A 24,872-nucleotide genomic window follows, 5' to 3' on the forward strand; every position below is an offset into this window, starting at 1 on the left:
TTGAAAGGTGGTGTTTAAAAAATGTTTATAGTAATTTCGTTAAGTTATGAATTTTTGAGGTTTAATTCATAGAAAGATTACATCTGAAAAACTTCTATCTTCAATTTTTGTTTTAGAACTGGTTTGGCGAATCATTCACCACAGATAACAAGGAGTTCCGTATTACTAATCCTAATTATGTCCTTGAAGCAGGTCCGCCGGTATCTGTAAGATTTTTCGTACAATACTCTCCAACAGATAGAACAATCCCTAAATTGGAAACTATAAGACTGAATGGCAAAACTATTTGTAGCCGAAATAGTACTGAACATAAAAACGTTCCCACATTGCATTTAAGTAAACCTACCCCTACTGCAATCCATACATCCAATGGGGGTAATAGGGAATATTATACCTCAAATACTGATAAAGTTTATGTTTCAACAGAGAGTACTTCATTCTCGGGAACTAGAAGGCCTTCCGTCAATTCAAATGATGATAATTATAACGCCATTACGAGACCTCAAATAACTGGAACAGGAGCAAATATGTAAGTAGAAACATTTATAACGATGTTGGAACTTCCTACCATTACATCAGCACTCACAATTAGATTCTTTCTGTGATGCGCGTTTCGATTGCCAAGAATTCGATACTATCTTCAATCAGATATTTTTTATATTTGTAATTGTTATATTTGTACTTATTTATATAATTTTCTTCAACTTTTTCTTTTTTAGATCCTTTTATATATCTCTCGTGATGATTTCTCTTGATTTTAGGTATCTTTTCTATCTATAGAATGTAAAAATTTGAACTTTTTTACCTAATTCGGTGTTTAAACTGATTTTCAAAGAAAAGAGATTTAAAATCAAGATAATTTATCACGAAAAATTTATTGATATATAAAGATACTACCTAATTAGATTAAATATTTATACAAATAACCCATACTTACCCAAATAATTTGATAGGACTTTGAATATTTTATACTTGTATGTTCAGAATTTGTATTTTTTGGTAATGTTAGTTCATCTCCTCTTTGGATATTCTATTCATTCCATCCTGTATATCAGCTGACTTTTGGATCTGGTTGAATATTACGTTATGGCCCTTTCTCTGTTATTCGAATTATTTTTTTACCAAGTGGCTAGAAAATTGCCCTATTCACCTTTTCCATGTTTCTGATTTTAAAAGTTCTTTGCTATTTGATTCCTTTTTTGTGTTTATATCGAAATTATAGTCATCCAGTTACAGATAATTGAATAACGCTGTTCGTTTCTCGAATTTGCTCTAAACCAGAAAGTTATAACAACTGAACGAAATAAATAATATCACGCTTAATGGAGATATTTTCTATTAGAATATTTTCCGCTGTACTATATTCTTGTCATTTATTTTTAATTAGATCGATTTAACAAACCCAGAGCTTGATGCATACATTTGTTTTCTTGAACTGACCTTGAACCTTTTTTAATTTAAGTGGATTATAATTATTTTTATTTTATTCCACTAATAAATATCAAAATGATGGAATGTGTAAATGTAATTATAAGCGTACAAAACGTATTTTTGAGTAACCGAAATGAGGTATAATTGTAATATGTGCTGCTATTAAATTAATACATGTATACAATGCTGTCAATATGTATGGAAAGGGATTTTAGTCCTCTGCTCAGCAATATAAATTTTTTTGAATTTGGTAAAATCATAACTGCGAAAATTAATTTTTAAGATGTAAAATTTTGATAATGTCTCTATCAAAAAACTTTACGTAGAATGAAAATAATTTAATCAACGAATCCTTTGATAAAGGGATTTTCCCTAACTGTCTAAATACAGCTATAATTTTTCCCCTGTACAAGGGTGGTGAGAAAAATAACACTAGTAACTATCGTCCTATTGCATTATTACCAATCCTGTAGAAGAATTGGACAACTAATGGCAAATCTATGGCTGATTCTCGAACCGTAACAAGAACTTTGTCTATTGTCGAAAATTCTTTTTCAAAGATGTACTTTCCTTTAAAGTCTTTCTTTCGAATGATTTTCTATTTGAATATTTGGTTTTTCTGGAGCTTTGCATGCTGTTTGAATTTGACCACATTTCTCTTCTTAAATAACTCTGTAATTCATAGATTTTCCACCAAGCGTCCTACAACTAATTCCATTGTGTCATCAACACTTTTACATAAATGTTTGTCTATAAATATGAATGATTTAGAACAAATGAATAATTTTTTCTCAATAACTGATTGTAGGAACTGGTTTTCGGCGCTTTAGCACCTCATTAAAGAATATGAGATCACTCTTGTATATTAAAAAGTTCATAGACAATTCTCACATCCTGAATTATATCAATAACTATGAATTATTGAGGCTTTTCCCTAGCTGTCTAAAAACAGCTATAATTCTTCCCCTGTACAAGGGGAAGATAATTGAGCGACTAATAAAAAATTGTCTGTTACTCTTTCTTTCCAAATATAAAATTTTTATAGCTCAACAATTTGGTTTCCTACCTAATAAATGTACTAATTACATTAATTTTTCTGTTCTCAATGAAATATATACCTCACATAACAATAAATTTTATACGGCTTCAGTTTTTTGTGATTTCGCTAAGGCATTTGATTGTGTTGATTATTAAATTCTGATTATCAAACTAGAATATTATGGCATCCGATGTGTTCCCTTGAAATGGTTTATATCTTACCTGGAATGTCTAAAACAATTGGTAAGAGCTAATGGCAAAGTTTCAAGTAAATTGCCAGCTAGCAGTGGTGTGCCTCAGGGTTCAGTTTTGGGTCCAGTTCATTTTTTGCTATTCATTAATAATGTCATAGACTTTCTTGGTCTACATATTGACGGTCCCCTCAATGGTCTGTACATGTAGAAAACTTGGCAAAAAATATCCTCTGCGATTAAATCTGTGTCTCCACAGCTCAATTCTCGTACTGCTTTAAACACTTACTACTCGTTGTTCGAATCGCATCTTCAGTATGGTTTGCCTTTCTGGCAGTCTTGTACTTTGTACCTTTTCGAATCTATCTTCAAATTCCAAAAAGGAGCTATTCTATATATTTTTGGCTTGAGTAGTAGAATGCATTGAGATTTCTATTTTGGAAAACACAAAATTCTAACTTATTCTCTTAACTATGCCTACTTCTGATTTGGTAAAAAATCTTTAAAGCCAAAAAATTATTCAATCAGGTACCCTCGGAACTAAAAATGGCAAATACATTTAATGAGTTCCGAATATTGACAAAGATCTTATTATTCTGTGGCAGAATTCTACAATTAACCATAGACTCAATAGAATGGCATAATTCAATTTAGTGTCAAGTAAGATATTATATATATTTTAATTACTATATTAAATCAATTTGTTATTTTATATGTTTATATTATTTAATATAAAATTGTGTTGCTCTCTCGAAAAATTAAAAAAAAGCTTCTTTCTCTTTCTTTCTCTCAGGGGTTATTTTCTTAATTTCTACTAGATTTTCTGATTAACTTCTTAGTACCTAAATTACAAAGACTTTTCCGGATGTTAATTATCCAAAAGAGGTACTCGTAGATCAATTTATTTACTGCCAACAGGACGGAGCTTCACCGCATTTTGCGTACAGCTAGAAATTATTTGAACGAGGTTTTTCCCAATAGGTGGATTGGAGGACGTGGAACGATCGAATGGCCGGGTAGATCCCCCAATTTGACTCCTCTCGATTACTTCTCATGAGTTAACTAAAATCTTAACTATATTCTAATAGACCAGACAATATTGCTAATTTATAAGTTAGGATAACGGAAGAATTTAACAAAATAACCCCTGAGGTCATACAAAATGTTGTACAAGAATTCCAAAATCGCCTCGGTTATTGTCAAGAAAGGAAAGGTGGTCATTTTGAACATTCAATTTAATTGTGAATTACATTAAAAAATACATTCTGAAAATTATGCTACATAATTATATTCATTCTACGTAAAGTGTTGTGATAGACACATTATAAAAATTCTTTCCACATAGTATATAATAACACTAAAATTGAATTTATTCCATACATATTGTATAAACGCGATTAAGTTAATACATGCAAATAAATGGTATAAGCTGTACAAATGTGGGACCAAAGACGATGATGAAATCCGTTTTGGATTTCCCAGCACCTAGTATTTGATAAAAACGCTTTAGCAGTGAATAAAAATGATGATAATTTTGCCGTTTTCCTAGATCGATTTGAAGAGAATGGTCAAATTAGAGGTATACCATTTCGTGTTATGAAAATGTACCACTAGCTTGGTTCAATTTTTTTTGTTAGAAATAATATTATATTAACGATCCAGTCACCATTTACGTCTAATTTGGTGAAGAAACTAATGTTTTTCAATAAAAAACCAAATTACCTCATTATTTGGAAAAACTAATAGTTCATTAGTTGTTTAACTTTATTAAATCTATCATTTTTATCAAGTGTAATTAGTTCTATGAAAATGTTTTATGAATATTTTTTCATTGCAGCGACAGGAACGATTATAATAGGGAACCTCAGACCCAAAAAACAGGTGGTAATATTCGTGATTCAAATAGAAATACATATTCTGATAATTCTAAATCAAATCAACTATCTACTAAGGATGACAATAGAGGTCACTCTAAAAAGTGAGTATATAGATAACTTTTTTTTGTAGAAACATTTAGTCCCCTTACAATGTGCCTTACACCGATAGATTACAAGCGTTAAGCGTACATTGCTGATTGAATTTGGAAGTAGTGCTAAATTCTGATAACTTAATTTTGATTTTAGTAATTATGGAACTATACCTATTAGAACAGTTTTTATAATTATTAATGTTATGATAAGTACTATTGTAATTGATCTGCAATTAGTTGTTTTTGAAAATAAAGAGTATGAATATCCTCTTTTCGGAATTATATCATCACTTTTCCACTTTAAAATGGAACATAATAAATTTACCTATATATATGTTGCCGGTAAAATCGATTTCAGGACAAACTAGTTTCGCCTAGGCTAAACTGGTTCTTTCCATATATAATAAGATTAACTAGTATAGCCTAGTCCAAACTAATTTGTCCTAAGCCCGATATGATATACCAGTTTAGCCTAGGCCAATCCTTATATAAATATAGTCTAGAATAAACTATTACGGCCTAGTCTAAACATTATAGTACATCTACAAAGTCAAAATAAATAGATAAACTGAATAACACCGGAAAAGTTATAATTTTTATTAAAACAATAATGATTCGTCGTAAAAAGCTATGGATAATTGGACAAATACAAATAATCATTCTAGAACACATAATAAGTGTTTTTTTAATAAAAGCAAGAATCATATCACAATTTTTAAAATTGTTATTTACTTTTACGTGGTATGCTTTGGTGGCACTAAAAATTGCAGAGTATCATTGCCTAACTTAACCTAACCTAATCCAACTCGACCCGTCCCAACCCTGCCTAACATAACCTGATCTAACCTAACCTAACCTTTTTTTGGGGTGGAAGCTAACGCCTTCTTCACAGCGGGCGGTGTGCAATGCTATGAGTTTGTGTGGGACTCTCACCCACTAAACCACCTTTCTTCTTTCCTTTTACATCTTTGGGAGCTGCATACGCCGGGAGGACAATAAGTTGTCATATCATCAGCGAATTTCTCCTTTCTTTTTATTTTAACCTTGAGTGTTCCTATCCTCTTTCTCCTTTTTGGTCATAACGTCGGTCATGAATGTCGTTACCGAACCTTACCTAACCTAACCCCTTTTTTTGCCCTGAGGTTTGCCATCCTCACAGTGGGCAGGTGCAATGCTGTGAGTTTGTATGGGACCTTGACCCACTAAACCTCCCTTCTCCTTCCTCAATTCTTGGGAGTTGCGTACGTCGGGAGGACAACAAGTTGTCATTTCATCAACGTAACCTAACCTAACCTTACCTAAGGGGCCATCCATAAAGTAAATTTAAAAAATGTGTGACGTTACATTAGGAGGGGGGGGGGTTATAAAAATGTGACAACCTGTGACAAGGACGGGGGAACGGGTTTAAAAGTCCAAAAATTCGTGTGACGTACTTTATGGATGGCCCCTAACCTAACCTAGCCTCAGTGATTATTTTGACTTACTAGATATACTATAATGTAGACTAGGGCGTATTAGTTTATTCTAGAATCTAGAGTGTGTGTATTTATAAAAGGATTAAATAGTTTGGCCTAGGCTAAACTGGTTTATCATATCGGGCTTAGGACAAACTAATTTGGACTAGGCTATACTAGTTAATCCTATCACGTATTGGAAGAACGAGTTGGTCCTGAAATTGGGTTTGGCCGGTAACATATGCATTAAGACGAATCTTAACTTTATAGCTTCAATTTCAAAAAACTTAGTAATAAATACCAATTAGAAAAACATAAAATCGACACGCCGATGTCCAATTTATGAAAGTATTAACTACTGTAGTTGGAGTAAATTGTCATGACATATTACGAGGCCTACTATCTCAAGTTTTGAGATATGGCAAAAATAAAGTGAATACTCGTATGTCAAATCTGACATTGCCATCATATTTTAAATGGTGAACGTACTCAGAACGTGTTGTCATTTGAGTGCTGTTTGATTGTTGTTGAGTTGAGTTGTTGAGTAACAGATACTTAAAACATTCATCGCTATGCGATGACTTTTTATGACTTTCGACGCGAATTAAACCAACACCAGTGTGCTGATCAACTCACCTAGACTTTTGGTGCTGAAGCACCATTTCGGGTCACATTGTTTCGCAGGTTTTCCGAATTCAATTGTAGTTGCACTTCGCTACAGGATGAATTTCGTGAAGGTCATCCGATATCGGCTGTTGTCATGGAAACATCAATGTTGTACGTAAACTAATATTGCAAGATCGTCGTGTCATACCGCGAGATTGAGGCAATACTTGGGAACTAGTTCCACTCTCATACATTCAATATTGCTAGAATATTTTACTGTCAAGAAGATTTTTTTGCGTTGAATACCGCATTATTTGAGAATCGGTCAAAAAAGCTTGTGTCGATTGGTGCATAGAAATGCTGAAAAAATTCAATCTTGTTGCTTCAAAAGACGTCTATAAGATCGTGACAGACGACGAATTATGGATCTATGCAAATGAAGCCGAAACTAAACAACAATCGATAGTATAGGTCTTTCAAGACAAGCCAAATCAAACAAGAGCATTGTTTTATGGTTCATAGATCTGATTATGTAAGCAGCTATCAAACTTGCTTTAGTTTTTCAGTGAGAGATTTGTTTAATGTTACATAGTTAAGAAGTATTTGATTGAATTTATTAAGTGGATGAATTGGGATTGAACATGATTCTTGATAATTGCTAAAGGAAAAAACGTTGGGTAAACTTTGCATTGTACGATTAGATTAGTCATTATACTCAATCCATTTATTCGTTATTGAAAGAAGAAAAGATTAAATTTTCATTGTCAATGGAATAATTGGTGAAAAGTATTTGAATAGTTTATATTACCTGGTAAAGAAAAAAGGCAATTTATCTCACTATATTTTTATCACTGACAAGGAAGGATGAACTTATAATTTGACAGATTGTATTAAATTATAGTAAAAGACCCCCAAAGAAAATTTTGGAAGTTGATCTTCATTCACTTGCTAAGCATACAATACTTAGTTTGCTCAGTCATGATTGTAAGTATACAACTATACTGAAATAGGTCGAGTAGGTAGAAAGTACAAGCTTTGTCTGCCTCCTTAATATTGCAAACTAAAATTGAAGATATTTAATATACAAAAAGACACAATTGTGCACTGCAACCAACCATTTACAATTTTACGTATTATTCCTCGATAGCTTACAATCTGTCAATGTCGAATCGTCAAATTGCGAAATAACATGCAGGGTTCATAATATGTCCGATTTTATCATCCGTCAAATTATGAACCGGCCCTTATTGGTGGGTCTTGACGGTAGCTCGTTCTGTATCCATGGAGTTAAGAAACAAAAGTGAGAGGCAAGAAAAGAATATTCACAATTAATTATGTGATATCAGGTATTTACGTTTTATGTTAATAGCTATGTATGTTCCGTGTAGTAGCAAAATAGAAAAATCATTAGTAAAAAATGTTCATTTATTGCAACATATCAGAGAACTGTGACATTAGAATTCCATTCGATTAAAGTCGTCAGAAATCAATGGCTTTACGACAATCCCTGTTTTAGGAAAGCTTTTCTTTGAAAGACATGTCTTACACAGGTTAAGAAATATTGTTATTTCAAATATTATTACCACATATTTATTTCTCAAGACGTGAACAATTTTGTCTCGTCGTCCATGACCTCTAGTAAAATGTGCTTCGAGTATTATTTGGTAATATGCTTCTGTTGGAATTATTTGTACTACTGGATCTGAGATCTGTTTTCTTTTTATTATGAAAACCTTTTGGTTACCAACATTTCATAATATCATATTTATTTGCGTGTTGGTATTGTTTATTTGTTAGGGGCCTTCCCTGAGATTTAGCTGAATTATAGTCTTCCAACAATTTGATCACACTTGTATTTTTTCACTTGTCCATTCAAACTTTTTACTATTTGCGCTGTGTCCTCTGTAATAGGTTCAATTTTGGACATTGTTATAATTGGATATTGCACACAAGTTTCTTATACACTAAAAATGTTACTTTAAATATGAAAACAGTGAAACTACTATTTAAAACATATAAATCTATCTACTATTTTCAATCTACTATTTCAAACATATATAAAACACTTATTGAAAATCACAAGAACATTTGTTTGTTTACATTCAGTGACTAGAGAATGATCGCCAAAATTATCGGCGCTTAACACTGCACGTTCAACCAATTAGCGAACAGTTCACAATTTGGCGATCTGATGTTGATAGATTATAAACTATCGAGAAATAAACGTAAAACTGTAAATGGTTGGTTGCAGCTCACAATTATTCGTCAGTTTATAATATGTCGAGAATGATTATAAACTAACGATGTTCACAGTCATACGGTGACATATACACCTCAGCTTATTATGAAAAAAGAATAGTATCTACGGAGCAACTAGTATTATAGTTTAGATACTTGGGTTATTTTATTTGATATAATTCCTATTACATCGTCATTCTCATTAGAATCATTCAATCATTCACCCAACTCTGATTATAGTCAGATTAACACATACATTCAATTTTTGGCATTATCATGTGCCTTGATATTAATGTCGGCAATTATCAACTGGTTTATTTTTACAGAGAAACAGATACAAACCGTATAAGTCATGTTCCGTTAAATGCAGAAGATGATTTTTTCCAGGGAGATTTTCATGTCCCCAATGACTCAGATATACAGCGGTATAATAACAGCAAAAAACAACAACATCAACTTGGTGTAAGTTGTGGTAGTGTAGTTGCAAGACCGAAACCGCTCATTTCATTTGGCCAAGATACAACTCCAGGTCAGTAACAGCTTTTGTGAATAAATTCAGAAACTTACATTTTCCATAAATGTTGAGGTTATAACTGAATGCCATTTGTCATTGTTCAAGAGTTGAATTTCTTAAAGTGATATTAAAGTTACTAAGGAGGAAGTAATCGAATCGACTTAATGGATTGGTGATTAATACAAGTATTAATAACTAGCAAACTGATAATTTAACAACTATATAATAAATTTCTTGACAAATTTTAAGGCTAAGTACTTTCTTTGACTTGGCAATACTGATTTGCCTATTAGTAGAGAAGATAGTCGTTCCGTCGGTACTTTGATGATTAGGTGTTTAACGTATAAAGTTTTGTTTATTTTGTTTAGAAAATTGTATCTCTTGTACGGTCCAACAGTTTCAAACATTGTTTATCCTATTTTGGAACTTGTAGCCATTTCCAATTTCGTTCCCGACTTCATCAATAATCGAGGGTTGTATATAGAATGTAGAATATCGAATAGAAAGCTATCTATAGGTATATCAGCTCAACCCTTGCCTTTTTTGAGTTGAAGCAAATGATGTGCACTGAAAAAAAGTTTGAAACTAAAAAATTATATCTCGTATTTGTAATCCGGAAATATGTATCGAACATAAAATAACTGAAATATTTTCAATTGAGGTCTAATGTTTCAATACAACTCGAAGTAATTCGGCAGATCGTGTAATCTCATTTTGGTTCTTCGTAATGGTGTCCTGTTAGTCCGGGAGCCGGCAATCTCAAAAGATCCATGATCGCGGAATTGCAAAATTTTTATATAAATTGACAGCTATTAATTAGAGGAACAATATTCACTCGGTAAGCGTTGATTTATTTGGCCGAAAGTATGAAAAAAAATAATTATTTAAAAAAAAAGCAAAAATGTTTTCCCGGCATCGCGGATTTCGATAAAAAACGGTTTATTCCATAGGAAATTTTGTGAATTAATGAAAAAGGTCCGGCTTACCTATTTAAAGGATGTGATTGGGGGATAAAATTTTTCCATCATTTCGGAAAACTTTTCTTTTTAATCTGCTTATTTTTATGTGAAATTTAAAAATATCGTGGCTTGCGTGCCTGAAAACGGCGGGAAATATCGCGCATACCAGTGTTATTGTATTCGGACTCGATTCTCATCAGTGGCAATAAGCTTTCAATTACATCATTTCACTCGGTAATAAGCGTCCATATAACAATAAAAAATGTTATTTATATCTTAAATTTAAACTTGTAAAAGGATAGGTAAATAGAATCGAAGGTAATATAATAAATTCATTTTTATTTAAATTAAAATATCGTAATCAATTTATTAATTTAAGAGAAAACAATATTATATTCTCATTATTTTAATGTTGACCACAGAATTTCTTCAACTTTTAGTGGTGCTGCTGGGCCGTTATACCACAATGGTTCGAGTTTATGATTTTCCGTGAATTGCCATCCACATTCGGTTGGATCATATGAAATGCATTTTGGTTCCGTAACATTTTGCCACATTTTATTTACAAATATTGTGCTTAAAATTATTTGTGATAAGGCTTTGTGGATCCCTTAAATACTCAGAAATATTTTGATACTCTTCATTTTGTATCACTGAATTGTATGGTTTTATTTCTCCTTTACGAATAAAAGCCGCTGTATAATGAGTAGAGGTATTACAGATAAAACACTTCATTTTGAAATTAAAATGGATAGATAAGAAACAAACAAACAAAATTTTCACAATAAATGAAACTACACTGCACACAATTAATTGTCACTATGTTACAGAATAAAAACAATATTCGTTTATAATATAAATAAATGTAAAAATGCGATTTTCTAATTATAAAAGTTTATTTAATTAGTAAACGACGATTTTTGTTTAAACAATAAATATTTTCTAAGATCAATGTGCAGCAAACTGTATAAACATTCGGTAGCTATGAAGAGAGCATACTGAAAGGACAAAATGACTTAAATTCTCAATGATGGTCTAGGACAACCAGACCTTAACAGGCTTGTACGTCTCATACAATGGAGGCACGTAAATTTTAAATGAATAGTAGATAGAAAGATAAAAACTAGCAAGAAATTATACATGAGAGTAATAATAATAATATACATAAAAATTTTGCAATTCCGCGTTCACAGATCTTTTGAGATTGCCGGCTTCCGGACTATGTATTATAAGGACTCATTAACACTTTTATACATGAATAATATTCATATTTTTTTTGGAGAATCGTTGTCTTTTTTGTTGACAATACTAGTCTCTTTATGGTTTATGCTTTAAACAAAAACTGAGCAATAATTGATAATAAGATGTATGAAATGTAAAATATGTGTGATGTTTTGAACTATTGAAATTCAAACCACGGTCCATACGATCCATATGGTTGAAAATATTGTTGTTCCCCTTTTCCGAGGTAGAAAAACTATATTAAAATGTAGAATGACCTTAACTATTGAGGATCTTTAGTCCAAAAAGAAAAAGAGAGCGTTCAAAATAATTTGAATAGTTTTTTCTTGACCATTGTTTCATTGAGCAACACATGAAGATCAAAACTTCAAAAATATTACTAACTAATAAATGCATTGATAAGTAGAAGAGAACTAGAGTAATGCTATGTGTGACTTTTTGCTATTTTGTGGTTTATAATGAATGCTTTATTTTTTATCAATGTTTTTACTCTATTTTCCGAATATTGTGATATTTGTCCTATGTAAACAGCATCGAAATTATTACAGGAAAATTTGCGAATAATGAAACTTTATTGTTTCATTTTAATTTTTTCTAATTGACTACTGAAATATGAGACCAAATAATTATTCACTTCATATTGATATATAAAACAATTTGAGGACTGGTGAAGGTAATTATGGTGAAGATAAGTAATTAACATTTTGACATACAGGATCTACTCTGTCTGTTTACGTTAGTTAATAATATAATAAAATAAAATAATAATAATAAATATGTTATTTACCAGAGCAAGATCACGTCAAATGGACCCCCCCCCACTTGATAATCAAAATTTGATCTATTTTTTTTCCAAAATGGTTCATCCCCCAAACGATTTTGGGAAATTTTTATTTTAACAAAAAATTTTTTAAAATGAAAATTTTGAGTACTTTTAATTGAAACATTGATTAAAAATTAACCGCTAACGATATATTAATGAAACTTTGAGGATTCATTGTTAAATACCCATATTTTGATAAAATATTATCGACTCAAATTTATTTGTTCGTTTCCATATTGTTAATTAACTTTTAAATTAACAAATGAAAATTTCATTGATTTCTCGGTAAAAAACGTTTTTTTTGACGGTTGCATGCATTATTTATTCAAGTTTAATATTCCGAAAGCAAATTTCACTGTTCCTAATTAGTTTGAACAAAATGAATTGTCGTGCAATTGCACGCAAAGTCAGTATATCATGTTCTCAGCACAGTCCGCGAAATTTATTTTTTTTATCATTTATAGCTTTTCCGTTTTTAAGAATTTAAACCATTTCTAAAAATTCTCTTTTTCGTTTCCGTTCCAAAAATTTTTGAATCTTCATAATTGAATTTATGTTTGTTTGATATTTTATGGTTAAGTTGATGCCATTCAAAAAGGAAAAACTGCAGAAACAGATACTACGAGTACATTATCCAACTATTTCACTAAATTGAAATTTAAAACACCAAAAATCAAGAGAAGTAATATTATATATCAAGTGCCTTGTACTAATTGTGACGCTGTCTATGAAGAACAGACATATCAGTATTTAGAAAATAGACTAAAAGGTCATCAATACGATAAAAATTAAAACTGCATTAACGAACCATGAAATATCAAAAAAACATGATTCAATTATAAAGATTCAAAAATTCTTGAATCGGAATCTCATACACGAAAAAGAGAATTTTAATAAATGGTTTACATTCATAAGAACGAAAAAGCTATAAATGATAAAAAATTTAAGTAAAATTTATAGCTCTATTTTGTACATTCTAATAAAACTACAAATAATTTAATTGACTACTGCTGTATTTTTGAGATGTAAGGACTAGGGAAAAATTAATTTTTCATATTAGAACAAAGTTCTAGTTTGATTTTATTGCTATTTTGATATTCATGATGAAGGTGATCTATTGATCAATATAAATACAATAATTGTCAATTTCAATATCATATTTTGATGAAGACTTAAAGAAAAATCGAAACGTCAATTTTATCTATTTTTCAAAAATAATACTGTTATACGTATTATTTTGATTTTTCTGTACAATAATTATTTATTCACAATTTATTATTGACCGAAAAGAGAGTTTTTACTCTCATGTAAATAAACACGTGATGTGAGCTGCCATTATCGTACCTGTATATATTGTACTTAACATTTTTTACAAATAGTTTTAAATTACAATAGAAACGTGTAATGTTTGATAAATATACGCGTTTTATTATTGTGAAAGTTAAGTCAAGCAAACGAATATAGTATTAAGTCACTGTTTTTCACAAATAAGTATTTCAATATAGAATCATGCAAGATATAGTAGCACGAAGGTCAGAAGAATAAATTCAACAAAACAATGCAGATGTGCGTGTGAGCACGGCGCAGTTATGTCAATCACAATCTCAAGAGGTACGAGATGAACGAAATCAACAGACAATTACAACGAAAAGAAACGCGCAGATTCATAGTAAACATAAGTAGAGGAATTGACTCACAACTTTTTCGAGTATTTACATCAGATTTATTTTTTCGACTAGCATTCCAGTATAAGATCGATGTTGAATATCAGGCTCATTTCAAAGTGGTTATTGGACATTTATATGTGACATATTCTCGCGTAATTAATTGTAAAAATATGAATAATTATTTTTTATGTTTAGACAGCTATGACGAATTTTAATTTGAAATGTATTCGTTACTTCAATAGAGAATACATCTATACAATGCTTTCGATTATAAGTACATCCCTATACACTTATAGTAAGTTAATTATCATTAACTGATAAATAAATACGAAAGATTACTTCTTATTCACTACGACTATTTTTTGTGTGGCATAATAATCATTTATTTTTATTAATTACTGCATTAATTATTTAAGATAAATCTCACATATCTCGATTACTTAAAAATTTGTTATGAGTGTAATACAGAAATTTATTACTGAATAGTCAAAAATACAGGAGTATCCTCGATCCTCTAAAAAATCCAAAAACTAATTCTCGAATGAATGTACTTATTCATATAACATTCAAGAAAATATAAAAACTATCATGCTCCAAGTGCAACACAATGCTGCGCGACTGATTACTAGAATGCAAAAAATCTCAATCTACGTAAATACTTGGAAGGTTATTTACGTATTTTGATAATACTTTTCATCGATGCTCATTTTTTATGAATAATTAAAATTTTTTCTTTCACGGTCCATTATAGCTAACAACAATTTGGTTTTAAACGTTATCTGCACATATGGAAAATTTTTCATGGTCGGCTAAAAATATTTTTCTTTTCTAGGAGAATGGCCATGGCATGCTGCCGTATACCGTACCAAAGGAATTCAACTAATTTATATATGCGGAGGAACGGTTATATCTGAAAATCACATTTTAACTGCGGCACATTGTGTTACAAAAGCTCGTAGCAAAACAAGTGTTGATCCTCAAAGTTTATTAGTGTATTTAGGTAAGGTTTTCCGAAAATGGTAATATTCTTCAGCTGTATAAAAGACTTGAAGTTTCTGATCTAAATAAGAAACAAGACATTTTTGTATATATTTTTATTTTCAACCGTTCGTCTAAACATTTATTCTATCGATTCTTTAGCATTTTTAACATTTTTAAAGAATAGTTGCCGTTTTTCTCTTCAAAATAGACTTTATATATGCGTCTAATAAAAATTTCTCTCCTGTAATTTGAAACATAAGGTTACTAAACAGAAAAAATTAGCTGGAGGCTAGTTCTGGTGAATAAGGTGGGTAATTTGCGTAATCCGCAGTAATAAGGGCAGTGAGTAGTGATCCAATGCTGCACCCAATACGTAGATAGTTTACGTATGTATAATTCTTAAGTCAGTATATGGCGAATACGTTCTTTTCATATGCCGATAGCCTCTTCTATTTCTTTATACATAATCCGACGGTTGTCCAATAACAATTTGAGGAACTGTTTCGCCATCAGTCAAGCTGATACGGCCACTTTTGAATGCAGCTGTCCAAAATTTTACGGTTGTAAACGATGGTGCAAAGTCCTGTACATAGTGTTTAATCCACTTTGATTTGAATGATTATGTATTCTCAATATCTCAGTTATGATCTCGATGTGATTTTGCTACTTCTCCCTTATGTTCAGATGGAAATTAGCTACTTAAAATATGCACATCTTCCAACATTTTAATTAGTCTAATTTTTAATTTATAAATTGAATTATGAGTGTGATTGAACATGTATAGTATTTAATAAAATTAAATGCTATTTGTTGATTTGGGCAAAGTATTGCAGTATTCGGAGATAGATTGTGTACAGGGTGTTCCAATAAGAATAGCTCTCGATTATATCTCGGGAACCGTTTATAGTACAGCTTCGGGGGAAAAAAATTATATCAAAAATGACTTCGAGAAAAACCTGGAAATTATCTACAGAGTTGTAGGTCCACCGCCAGAGAGCGTAATTGAATACCAAAAACTGTAAAATGAATAATTTACAAATTTTGCCTAATTCAGATGCATTTAAACTATGATTATCGTAATCTTCAAGAAATTCAGCGTATATTTGATTTTACAAGTTTTAGTCTATCTCTTCAAATAAGAAGTGGGGGGAAGCGGGAACTTTATTATGAAAAAACGCCTGTAAGTCCAGTTGTACTTAACCTATCTATGCAAACTTAGTCTTTTTAAAGAGAGTTCCTTTCTACCAATGTAAGAGTTATAATTTCGAAACAACCTAATGAGTAACGTATACGCTTGAGGCCACTATTTATTTATTTTTTTAAATCTAGCTATCTTAAAAAATGTTAAATGGAAACATGCAGTTTTAATTAAGGAATATAAAAGTAGACCAAATTAGCAGCAGATTAGCAAAAACCGCATGTTGATATCTTTTTCGTATTACGAGATATGTCTAAATTTTAAGCATTTTCCTTTAAACATAAATTACTTCGGTTTGACTGAACGGATTTTAACATTTTTTGTCTCTCTTTGTTCTATTAATAATATTTCCAATTATTATCTCAATATTACTTATGTTGCCGTTTATTCTTTGAAGAGTAGATTGAACAACAGTTTAAATTTCTGCTTTCGAAATACTCTGAACGGCTTTTCGTATTCTGTCGATCATCTTATTTCTAGTAGTGGGTCTAATTGCACAAACAAGATCTTTAATCCAACCCCAGAGATAGAAATCTAAGACGGTTAAGTCTGGTGACCTGGCTGGCCAAAAAATAGGCCTCCACTTCCTAGTCACCTATCAGGGTAAGCATTATCTTAAAATTCTCCGGAGAAATGCGCCGGACACCCATCGTGCTGAGACAACACAGACCTATGAGTTGCTACTGATATATCTTCTAGAAGAAGTGGTAATTCATCCCTTATAAAATTTAGGTAGCGTTCTCCGTTAATTGCGTTGTCAAAAATAAAAGGTCCAGTTATCTGATAATCTACAATACGGGTGCTATCGATTTGTTGGATCAAATGACTGCTTATTCATCGCCATTGAGAAAACCAATTAGATGGTATAAGGGGCCATCCATAAAGTACGTCACACGAATTTTAAGACTTTTGAACCCCTCCCCCCTTGTCCTTGTCCTTGTCACAAGTTGTCACATTTTTATAACCCTCCCCCTCCTGATGTGACGTCACACATTTTTTAAATTTATGTATGTATTTAAAAATAATCGAGAGAAAACAGCTATTTTCATTTTTTACTTATTTTTATTAAATAATAATCTAATAAAATCAACATAAAGTCCAACATTTCATAAAATTTTTCAAATTTCCAATTCACATCCAAACTTTGCGTTTTAGTATTTTAAATTTTAACATGTGACGTCACAAAACTATTGACCCTCCATTCACCTTGTCACACGATGTCACACTTCGGTGATACCCACCCTCCCCATTAACGTGTGACGTACTTTATGGATGGCCCCTAAGAAATTAGCTGTAGAATTGCTTCTAAGCACTGCTCTTGTAAATGTAATGATTTTGCTTGAAACAGTGACCAACAAAGAAATATCTGTGGTTGACTTCAGAAAAGCACTCGTTAAACATGAGCTGAAACGTAAAGATGGTCCAGTGAGGATGACTAGAAAATGGTGTAATGCATGTTATCACAACAACGTGATAAGTTATGACAGAAAGTACGCAAAAAATGAAACAAAAAAGTAGCAACTTACTGTCCTGAAGGCCCTTCCCAACCCCACTATTGTTTGTCGTGTTTAAACAAAAAACATCGTTATTGATCAAAACATTTATTTCTGTTGATGTAAATATGTTTGTACTAGTCTAATATTGAAGCTTTTTTTTGTAACGTTTATGAAAGTATATTTAAAATGTTATTTTTTCAATGTATATTTTACTATAGGAACCTATATTAACATATTTCCAAAATATATATTCAGGCCAATCTACAGGAACATACAAAGGGGCCATACCGGTCACCCAAAATAATAAAACGCACATAAAATGTGCCCGGGAGCATTCTACGATATTTCAAAGTAAAGTAAATTTTGACGGTTACAGGTGTCCCCCATGGCGCAATTGAAATAATCAAACGCCGGTCACCGGTGACCCCTATGGCGATGAATGTGCTAGGATAAAAAGAAAATTGAAAAATATTTGGAGTTCGCTCAGTAAAGCCATCCGTAATCAAAATAAAGGGCCCTAAAGAAAAAAAATTACACACTTTTTTACGATTTAACGCAACTCCTGGCAACATTGTATTGAAATTTTATACGAATATGTTTTTGAAGATGAGACATCCAATGAATTTGTTTTTATGTTTGACTCTCATTGAGGGCGCTAGTTACAAGGTTCGTACCATTCCCAGTTTCTCGACAATGTCTTACAATGGCTCTAAATGTATTTTCACTTGGTAAGTTTCTTCGAGGAAACTTTTCTGCATAACGCGTAACAACTGCACTAATTTTTCCTAAACACTCGCCTAAGGTTAATAACATATCAGAGAATTCAAAATTTGAATAAATTTTGATTAACAATATCTAATTTAACAAATAACAAGGTTTCAGAAATGTAATTATTTTTGACTAAACGTCATAACTATTAATGAATGACAGTTTTCCATGGCAAAAATAATTATTGGTACTCAGCTATTGGGGGCCTTACTATGAAACAAACAACAGTTTGAGTCTCAGAACCGCAATACATAATCATCAAATTGTTGTTTGTTTCATACTTAGGCGTCCAATAGCTCAGTGCCCATACTTATTTCACTTTTGTGAAACATTACAGGAAACGAAGGCCCTCAGTCCCAATTTTTTCAAATGTATCCATTTAATCAATGGGGTCTCATTTACGCGACAAAATATTTTCAATTCACATAATGATTACTAATTAACAATAATAATAATAATAATTCATTAATTAATAACTTTATGAATACTTTATACTTTGGTTATTACTTCATAAGTCTCTAATCAAAATATTCCGAAAACGGTTAACAGTATCAAGATTTATCAGGAGTACCTTTTTGGTTTAAAATTCAATGATGTTCAAGTCCACTTGATATTTTGCTTTATAAATCTAATATTGAAAAAGTTATGTTCAATACTACTGGGTATGAACCGTGTAACTAGCGCCCTCAATAAAAGTCAGACATCAAAACAAATTCATTGGATGTATCAGCTTCAAAAACATATTCATATAAAATTTCAATATAATGTTGCCAGTAATTACAACAAAATTGTAAAAAATTATATATTTTTTTTCACGCACTTTATTGGCGTTTTATTTTTTACCGAGCAAATCCCAAATATTTTTCAGTTTTTCACTTTCAGTTCTATCCTAAAGACGGGATCACCTTTTTTTGAAATACCCTTTATAGCTATACACATAGATCATGATCATGTATAGTTTTCGAAAATCTCTATCTTGTATTATATTCACAACTTGATTCAGCTTAATTTTCGAAATTGTTTGGATGAGATTGATAAGTCCTTGATGAGTATGTGACTTTTTTATCACTATATCATTGCTACCTGGAACTTTATGATCATTTTCAAAAATTTATATTGATTTATAAGATGGTGTTCAGAGCTAATTGTAATCAATTTTATTAGTAATTTTTTATTCCAGCTATTCCGTTTAGAATCGTTGAAATACCAAGAAAGACTTGGATTCGTCTTCTTACCATTAGATTTGTTTCCTAGTCCTAACCATTAGTTTGAATATATTAGAAATATCACAATTTTGGAGAAAAATCGTATTCTATAAATTATCAACTTCAATCATCTTGATTCAAACTGTAGTCTTGATACTTCCACGGTATTAGTAATTAGTAATATTTCACAGAGAATTTATTTATCTAAATCATTTCTGAGGAATGCAAGTCGAGAAATATATTTTTATTGTCATATTTTCTTTATTTAAATATTTTCTATTTTAGATAATGTATTTTTTTATAAATATTATAGGAAAATATAACTTGAAATCTTTTGGTGCCGAAACACAAGACAGAGATGTGGAAAATATTCAAATACATCCTGATTTCAATTCATCTACTTTCTACAATGATATTGCTATTCTCAAACTATCCAGACCAATTGAGATAACAGACTTTGTTAGGCCTGTCTGTCTATGGGAAGGTGATACTAATTTGGAATATTTGACAAATAAAGAAGGTATATATTTTATTAGTACAATAAAACTATGTAATGTAAAACTTTATTTAGTTGATTAGACTAATTTTCTTTCACTCGTAAATTGTCTTTTTCTTAATAGGTATGCAATTATCGCATATTTTTTTAACGTTAATCCTTGCTTTGCGTTAATAAATATGGGAAAATTTTAATGATCTCCGTCAGTTCTATAAATTTAGTGATATATGTTTACAATGTTATTTCCGTTAAAAACTGCTTTTAGTACAGGTAAAATGGGATTAAACTCGAGACTCTGCCTCTGATTTTCGAAATTCTTTTTCGGTTACTGAATAAACCCAGCAACTCTTAACAAAATTACGGGCAGGGGTTTTCGAAATTTGAAACTTGAAACAAAAAAGGTCTCTAGTTATTTTTTCCTTGGAGCCACTATTTCTGAGTAAATCCCCCTCAACACTGAAAGCCGGGGCATCCGCTCGTGAATTCCCACCAGTGCGGATTAAAGTCAATTTACTTTCCAGGCCCACATTGGAACTGCTCTAACACTTAGTAAACTACTTTGTTTTCAAAAAATCAAAATGAATCATGAAAGTTAAGATCTTCATTTTCTACTCGGGTAAGCTAGCATAATTTTCGATTTAGAAAATTTTCGAAAATCTTGCGAGATGTATAGATTCGATCACTCGCCATATAAACTAGCAAATCTAAGAAGAGATTTGTCGTTCGTGTTATTATTAATATTCTCATGTATATAACACATGTGAACTACTTCTTGGCTTCAAATGAGCTAACTTTTATTAAACACGATCATGAACACTATCTTCGTTCTCGGTTGATTACTATTTCAATATTCACAGACTTTGTAATAATTTCTCTTTCTCTACGTTTTCGATTTATTCGTGATTGAAAATATTTTTTAGCGTTCAAACCCATTTTATAATGGGAATTTTGAGGTTAGGAAAAAATTGAAACCTTTCTTGTACAGAATGTTGTGCTTCACATTTTTTGTCCCGGCAGTTTGTGAAAATTCTGAGGCTAGGTAAAAATACCTGGGATACTTTTTTTTAGAGAATTTTGTACTCTACACAGTTTGTAAAAGTAGTTTTTTCGAAATCCTCATAGTTTTCGAGTCATTCGCGTTTTAAAATTTTTTCGAGTTTCTAGTTCCAAAATTTCGAAAATCCATGCCCTCAATTTTGTTAAGAACTGCTATGTTTATTCATTATCCCAAAACCTCCCAGAGTATAGAAAATCAAAACCGCCCAATTTGATTCATGGTTTTAGCTCAAAATTACCTGATTTGCCTGTACTATTAAGAGAAAATACTGCTATCACATGTGGAAATTTGAGATCTAAAATAATTAAAATTTTACCATCCAATATTTCAATTATGCCAAGAAGTAGGTAGGAGTTTATATTAAAACTACATATAATTTTCATATTGTCTCACACAACTTGAATATTTGTGAAAGAATCGGCAGAAATATGTAATAAAATATTTTTGGATACTGTATTTATGACACATGAACTATCTAACACAAATATAAAAATTCAAGTAAAAATTGCACTTTTCTGGTAGGTTTATTTAATTTTATGAGTAATCATACCAAACGAATACGTGAAATGTCTTGACAAGAATCACTTTTGATTTTCATAGTAGTCCAGTCACCCTAAAAAAGTTATAAAGGTGAAAAGTGACAAAAATCAGATTTTCGAAAATATCTCGTGATCTATTGTTCGGAGATCACTAAAAATGGTTCCTAATAAAATTATTAACAAAAAATATTCGCTGCATTTTTCTGTAAAATCAACCGTTTTCGTAGTAGAGCGCTGAAAAATCGACTATATTATGACGATGCACTCGTTTCCTCACCACCTACAAAGTAAAATACAAGGCGCGTTTTTTTTACATGACGTGAAACATACTCCATTATATTCAATAAAAGGTTTTCTTATTCAAGAATAAATAATTTGTTATTGGAATTCAGTAGAATACCAAAAAAAAACACAAATAAACTTTAGTATATAATTGTTTCTTATTCATTGTCGATATCTTTAGTTTCTCTATCAGTAATAGTTGCTGACAAAACGTCAAGTGGACTAATTTCTAGATTGACATCTACATCTTCATCATTTCCATAATTTGTTGACCACGCGTTCAAGCATGAGTGACCACACCAATGTCCATAAACTTTTGAACACCTCAATCCAAATTATTTTTTGCATCCACATTGCCGCCATAACCTTTCGTACAACTACAAAAGATTGAGTTCAGTAGATCATCGGGTGCTGATAGTAATAAAGTCGTTATTGGATGTGGTATATTATTTTTTAACTCCCAACCCCACTGCTTTGGATCAATTTATCTACTTAGTCAGTTTGTATTATACTATATATATATATATATATATATATATATATATATATATATACTCAATAAATCTGCTTTGCTGAAGAAGTAAGGTGAAGGAAATTTCACTGCTGTACTTTGTCTTGTTGCAGTAATTATCTATCGATTGTTCTGAATTTGGAGAAGCGTATATTGCTAGTGGAAAATGTATTCCAGCATTGACAATGACATCCCAAGAGCAATTCTTGTTGGAATATTTTTGCAAAATTTTTTACACTAGGTGCTTTCTCAAGCATCTTCATGAATTTTCCTCTCCCCAAAAGTGCTGAAATTTAACACATCATGGCATGTAGCAACAGCAATGTGGATACTTGTTAACGCAATCAGTCGAGTATATTACGTTACAACAATGTTTTTTCGTGGTTTTTTGAAAATAAATGATGTAGGTTTATCAAGTATATGTGTGCACGTATCACCCATTATGACCACCCATTGAAACAACTAAAATAACGTGTATAACACTCAAGTTAAGTTGAAAATTATTTCTCGAATGACGTAGTCCGACAAGCAGTAGCAGGTATAAAGAGACGGGTTTCGTAACAATGAAATACGAAACATCTTCAAATCCTGTACGAGGCACAGATTCGTCCATCTTTGGAATATTGCTCACAATTTGGGGCTCGGTTCTTAACCATACCCTAAAGATGCTCTCTCAATACAGAAGAGAGCAGTTCGATTTATAGACGATCCAGAGTTGACCAGAAACTTGGAACAGCTTAGAGCATAGAAGAGATCACCGACCTGACTCTTTTTTACCGATACTACCACGGCAAATGCTTTTCTGAGCAGTCTAACATAATTCCGTCTAAAGCAGTTTTTACAAAGACCTATTCGATAGGCAGACGTGGATTATGAACACCGACTTCGCCTGCAGACACCCAGAAATTCAATTTATCGGGACTCATTTCTTTGGAGAAGTGCAAGTCTGCAGAATCAGCTACATACAGCTTGGCATCACCACACGGCAGTCACTTCTCGAATTACTTGAGTGTAATAGGGTTTATCCTTGCTTTTTATATAAAAAAATCTACCAGTGAGGAACATTATAGTATAAATTATAGTAGATTTTAATAAGTTTCTAAATCTCTATAGGATAAGTATATTAAAAAGTAATACAATTTACGCCTTGGTGTACGGTATGCAATACCATATGTGAGTCTAGTCGCATTTTCAGCGCTCAACTCCGAAAACTGTTGATTTTATTGAAAAATGCAAGAAACTTTTTTTGTAGATAATTCTACTAGGAACAATTTCTATAATAACCGCTATTAACCTCCGAGCAATAGATCGCGAGATATTTGCGAAAAACTGATTTTCGTGACCTCTATAACTTTTTTTAGCCGGTACAATATCAAAATCGATTTTTCACATCTTCATTACAAAACCGTTTATACAAAAATTCAGCTCATTAGGAATTTTTCCGCTTTGGGATTTAAAATACCTAAAATGACTAGACTATATGTCTTGACGTTTATATTCGTATATGGTGTCGGGTGTTACTTTTGTACACTACTGATAGAGATGACGTTTAATTGATTGGCTTTCATTTTGCATTGATTGCTTCTTTGACGATTTTCGAAGGAATATGCTGGATACCCACTAGGATCTATCTACAGTAGCATATTGAATTTCGTTTTAGAATCTAAGATGAAATTTCATTTAATAAATACGATATGATTTTCGAACAATAAGCCGAAACATTTTACCTAGTTGTTCTTGTACACAATACAACTGTTTTCAAGTCTCAATTATTTTAACCATCTCTGAACATTATTCTGAGTGGATGTGGAATATACGGAGCTCTTTTGGGATCAGTATACAATGCCAACATCATAAGCATAAATTAATGTTAGTATTTATATACAAACTTTAGCTTGTTTGTTGTGTGTGTCTAAAACGTTGAGGAGCGCCAAAGTCAATAAAGTGTAGGTTAGCTTACTTATTATTATGTATCATAATCAATTGGCTATTGTTCTTCCTGCATCAACTCTATAATTGAACTGTTTAGTTTCTCCTCATTTTCTTGTTCACTTTAATATAGCTGGTTTTTCCATTATTTTTCATGAAACGATTTTTTTAAACACACTTCAATATTCATTTGCCAATAAAATTTTATGCGGGTAGCAGATTATGCTGCCTTTTACTCATTTTTTGTTAATAGTTTAGCTACTAATCCTATTTCTAAT

The 24,872-nt window shown here is 31.4% G+C and overlaps 1 protein-coding gene across 2 annotated transcripts in view; it reads left to right on the plus strand.

The window, feature by feature from the left end:
• LOC130895313 (transmembrane protease serine 11G-like) overlaps positions 1-24,872 on the plus strand; it is a 47,822-nt gene that overhangs the window by 17,021 nt on the left and 5,929 nt on the right. For both annotated transcript variants that reach the window (XM_057802539.1, XM_057802540.1), the window contains exons 3-7: positions 117-529; positions 4,498-4,638; positions 9,254-9,456; positions 14,965-15,132; positions 20,094-20,300. In XM_057802539.1, coding sequence (XP_057658522.1) covers positions 117-529; positions 4,498-4,638; positions 9,254-9,456; positions 14,965-15,132; positions 20,094-20,300 — 1,132 coding nt within the window. The remainder of the gene's footprint in view (positions 1-116; positions 530-4,497; positions 4,639-9,253; positions 9,457-14,964; positions 15,133-20,093; positions 20,301-24,872) is intronic.

This window comes from Diorhabda carinulata, chromosome 6 (genome assembly GCF_026250575.1).
Source record: "Diorhabda carinulata isolate Delta chromosome 6, icDioCari1.1, whole genome shotgun sequence".
NCBI lineage: Eukaryota > Metazoa > Arthropoda > Insecta > Coleoptera > Chrysomelidae > Diorhabda > Diorhabda carinulata.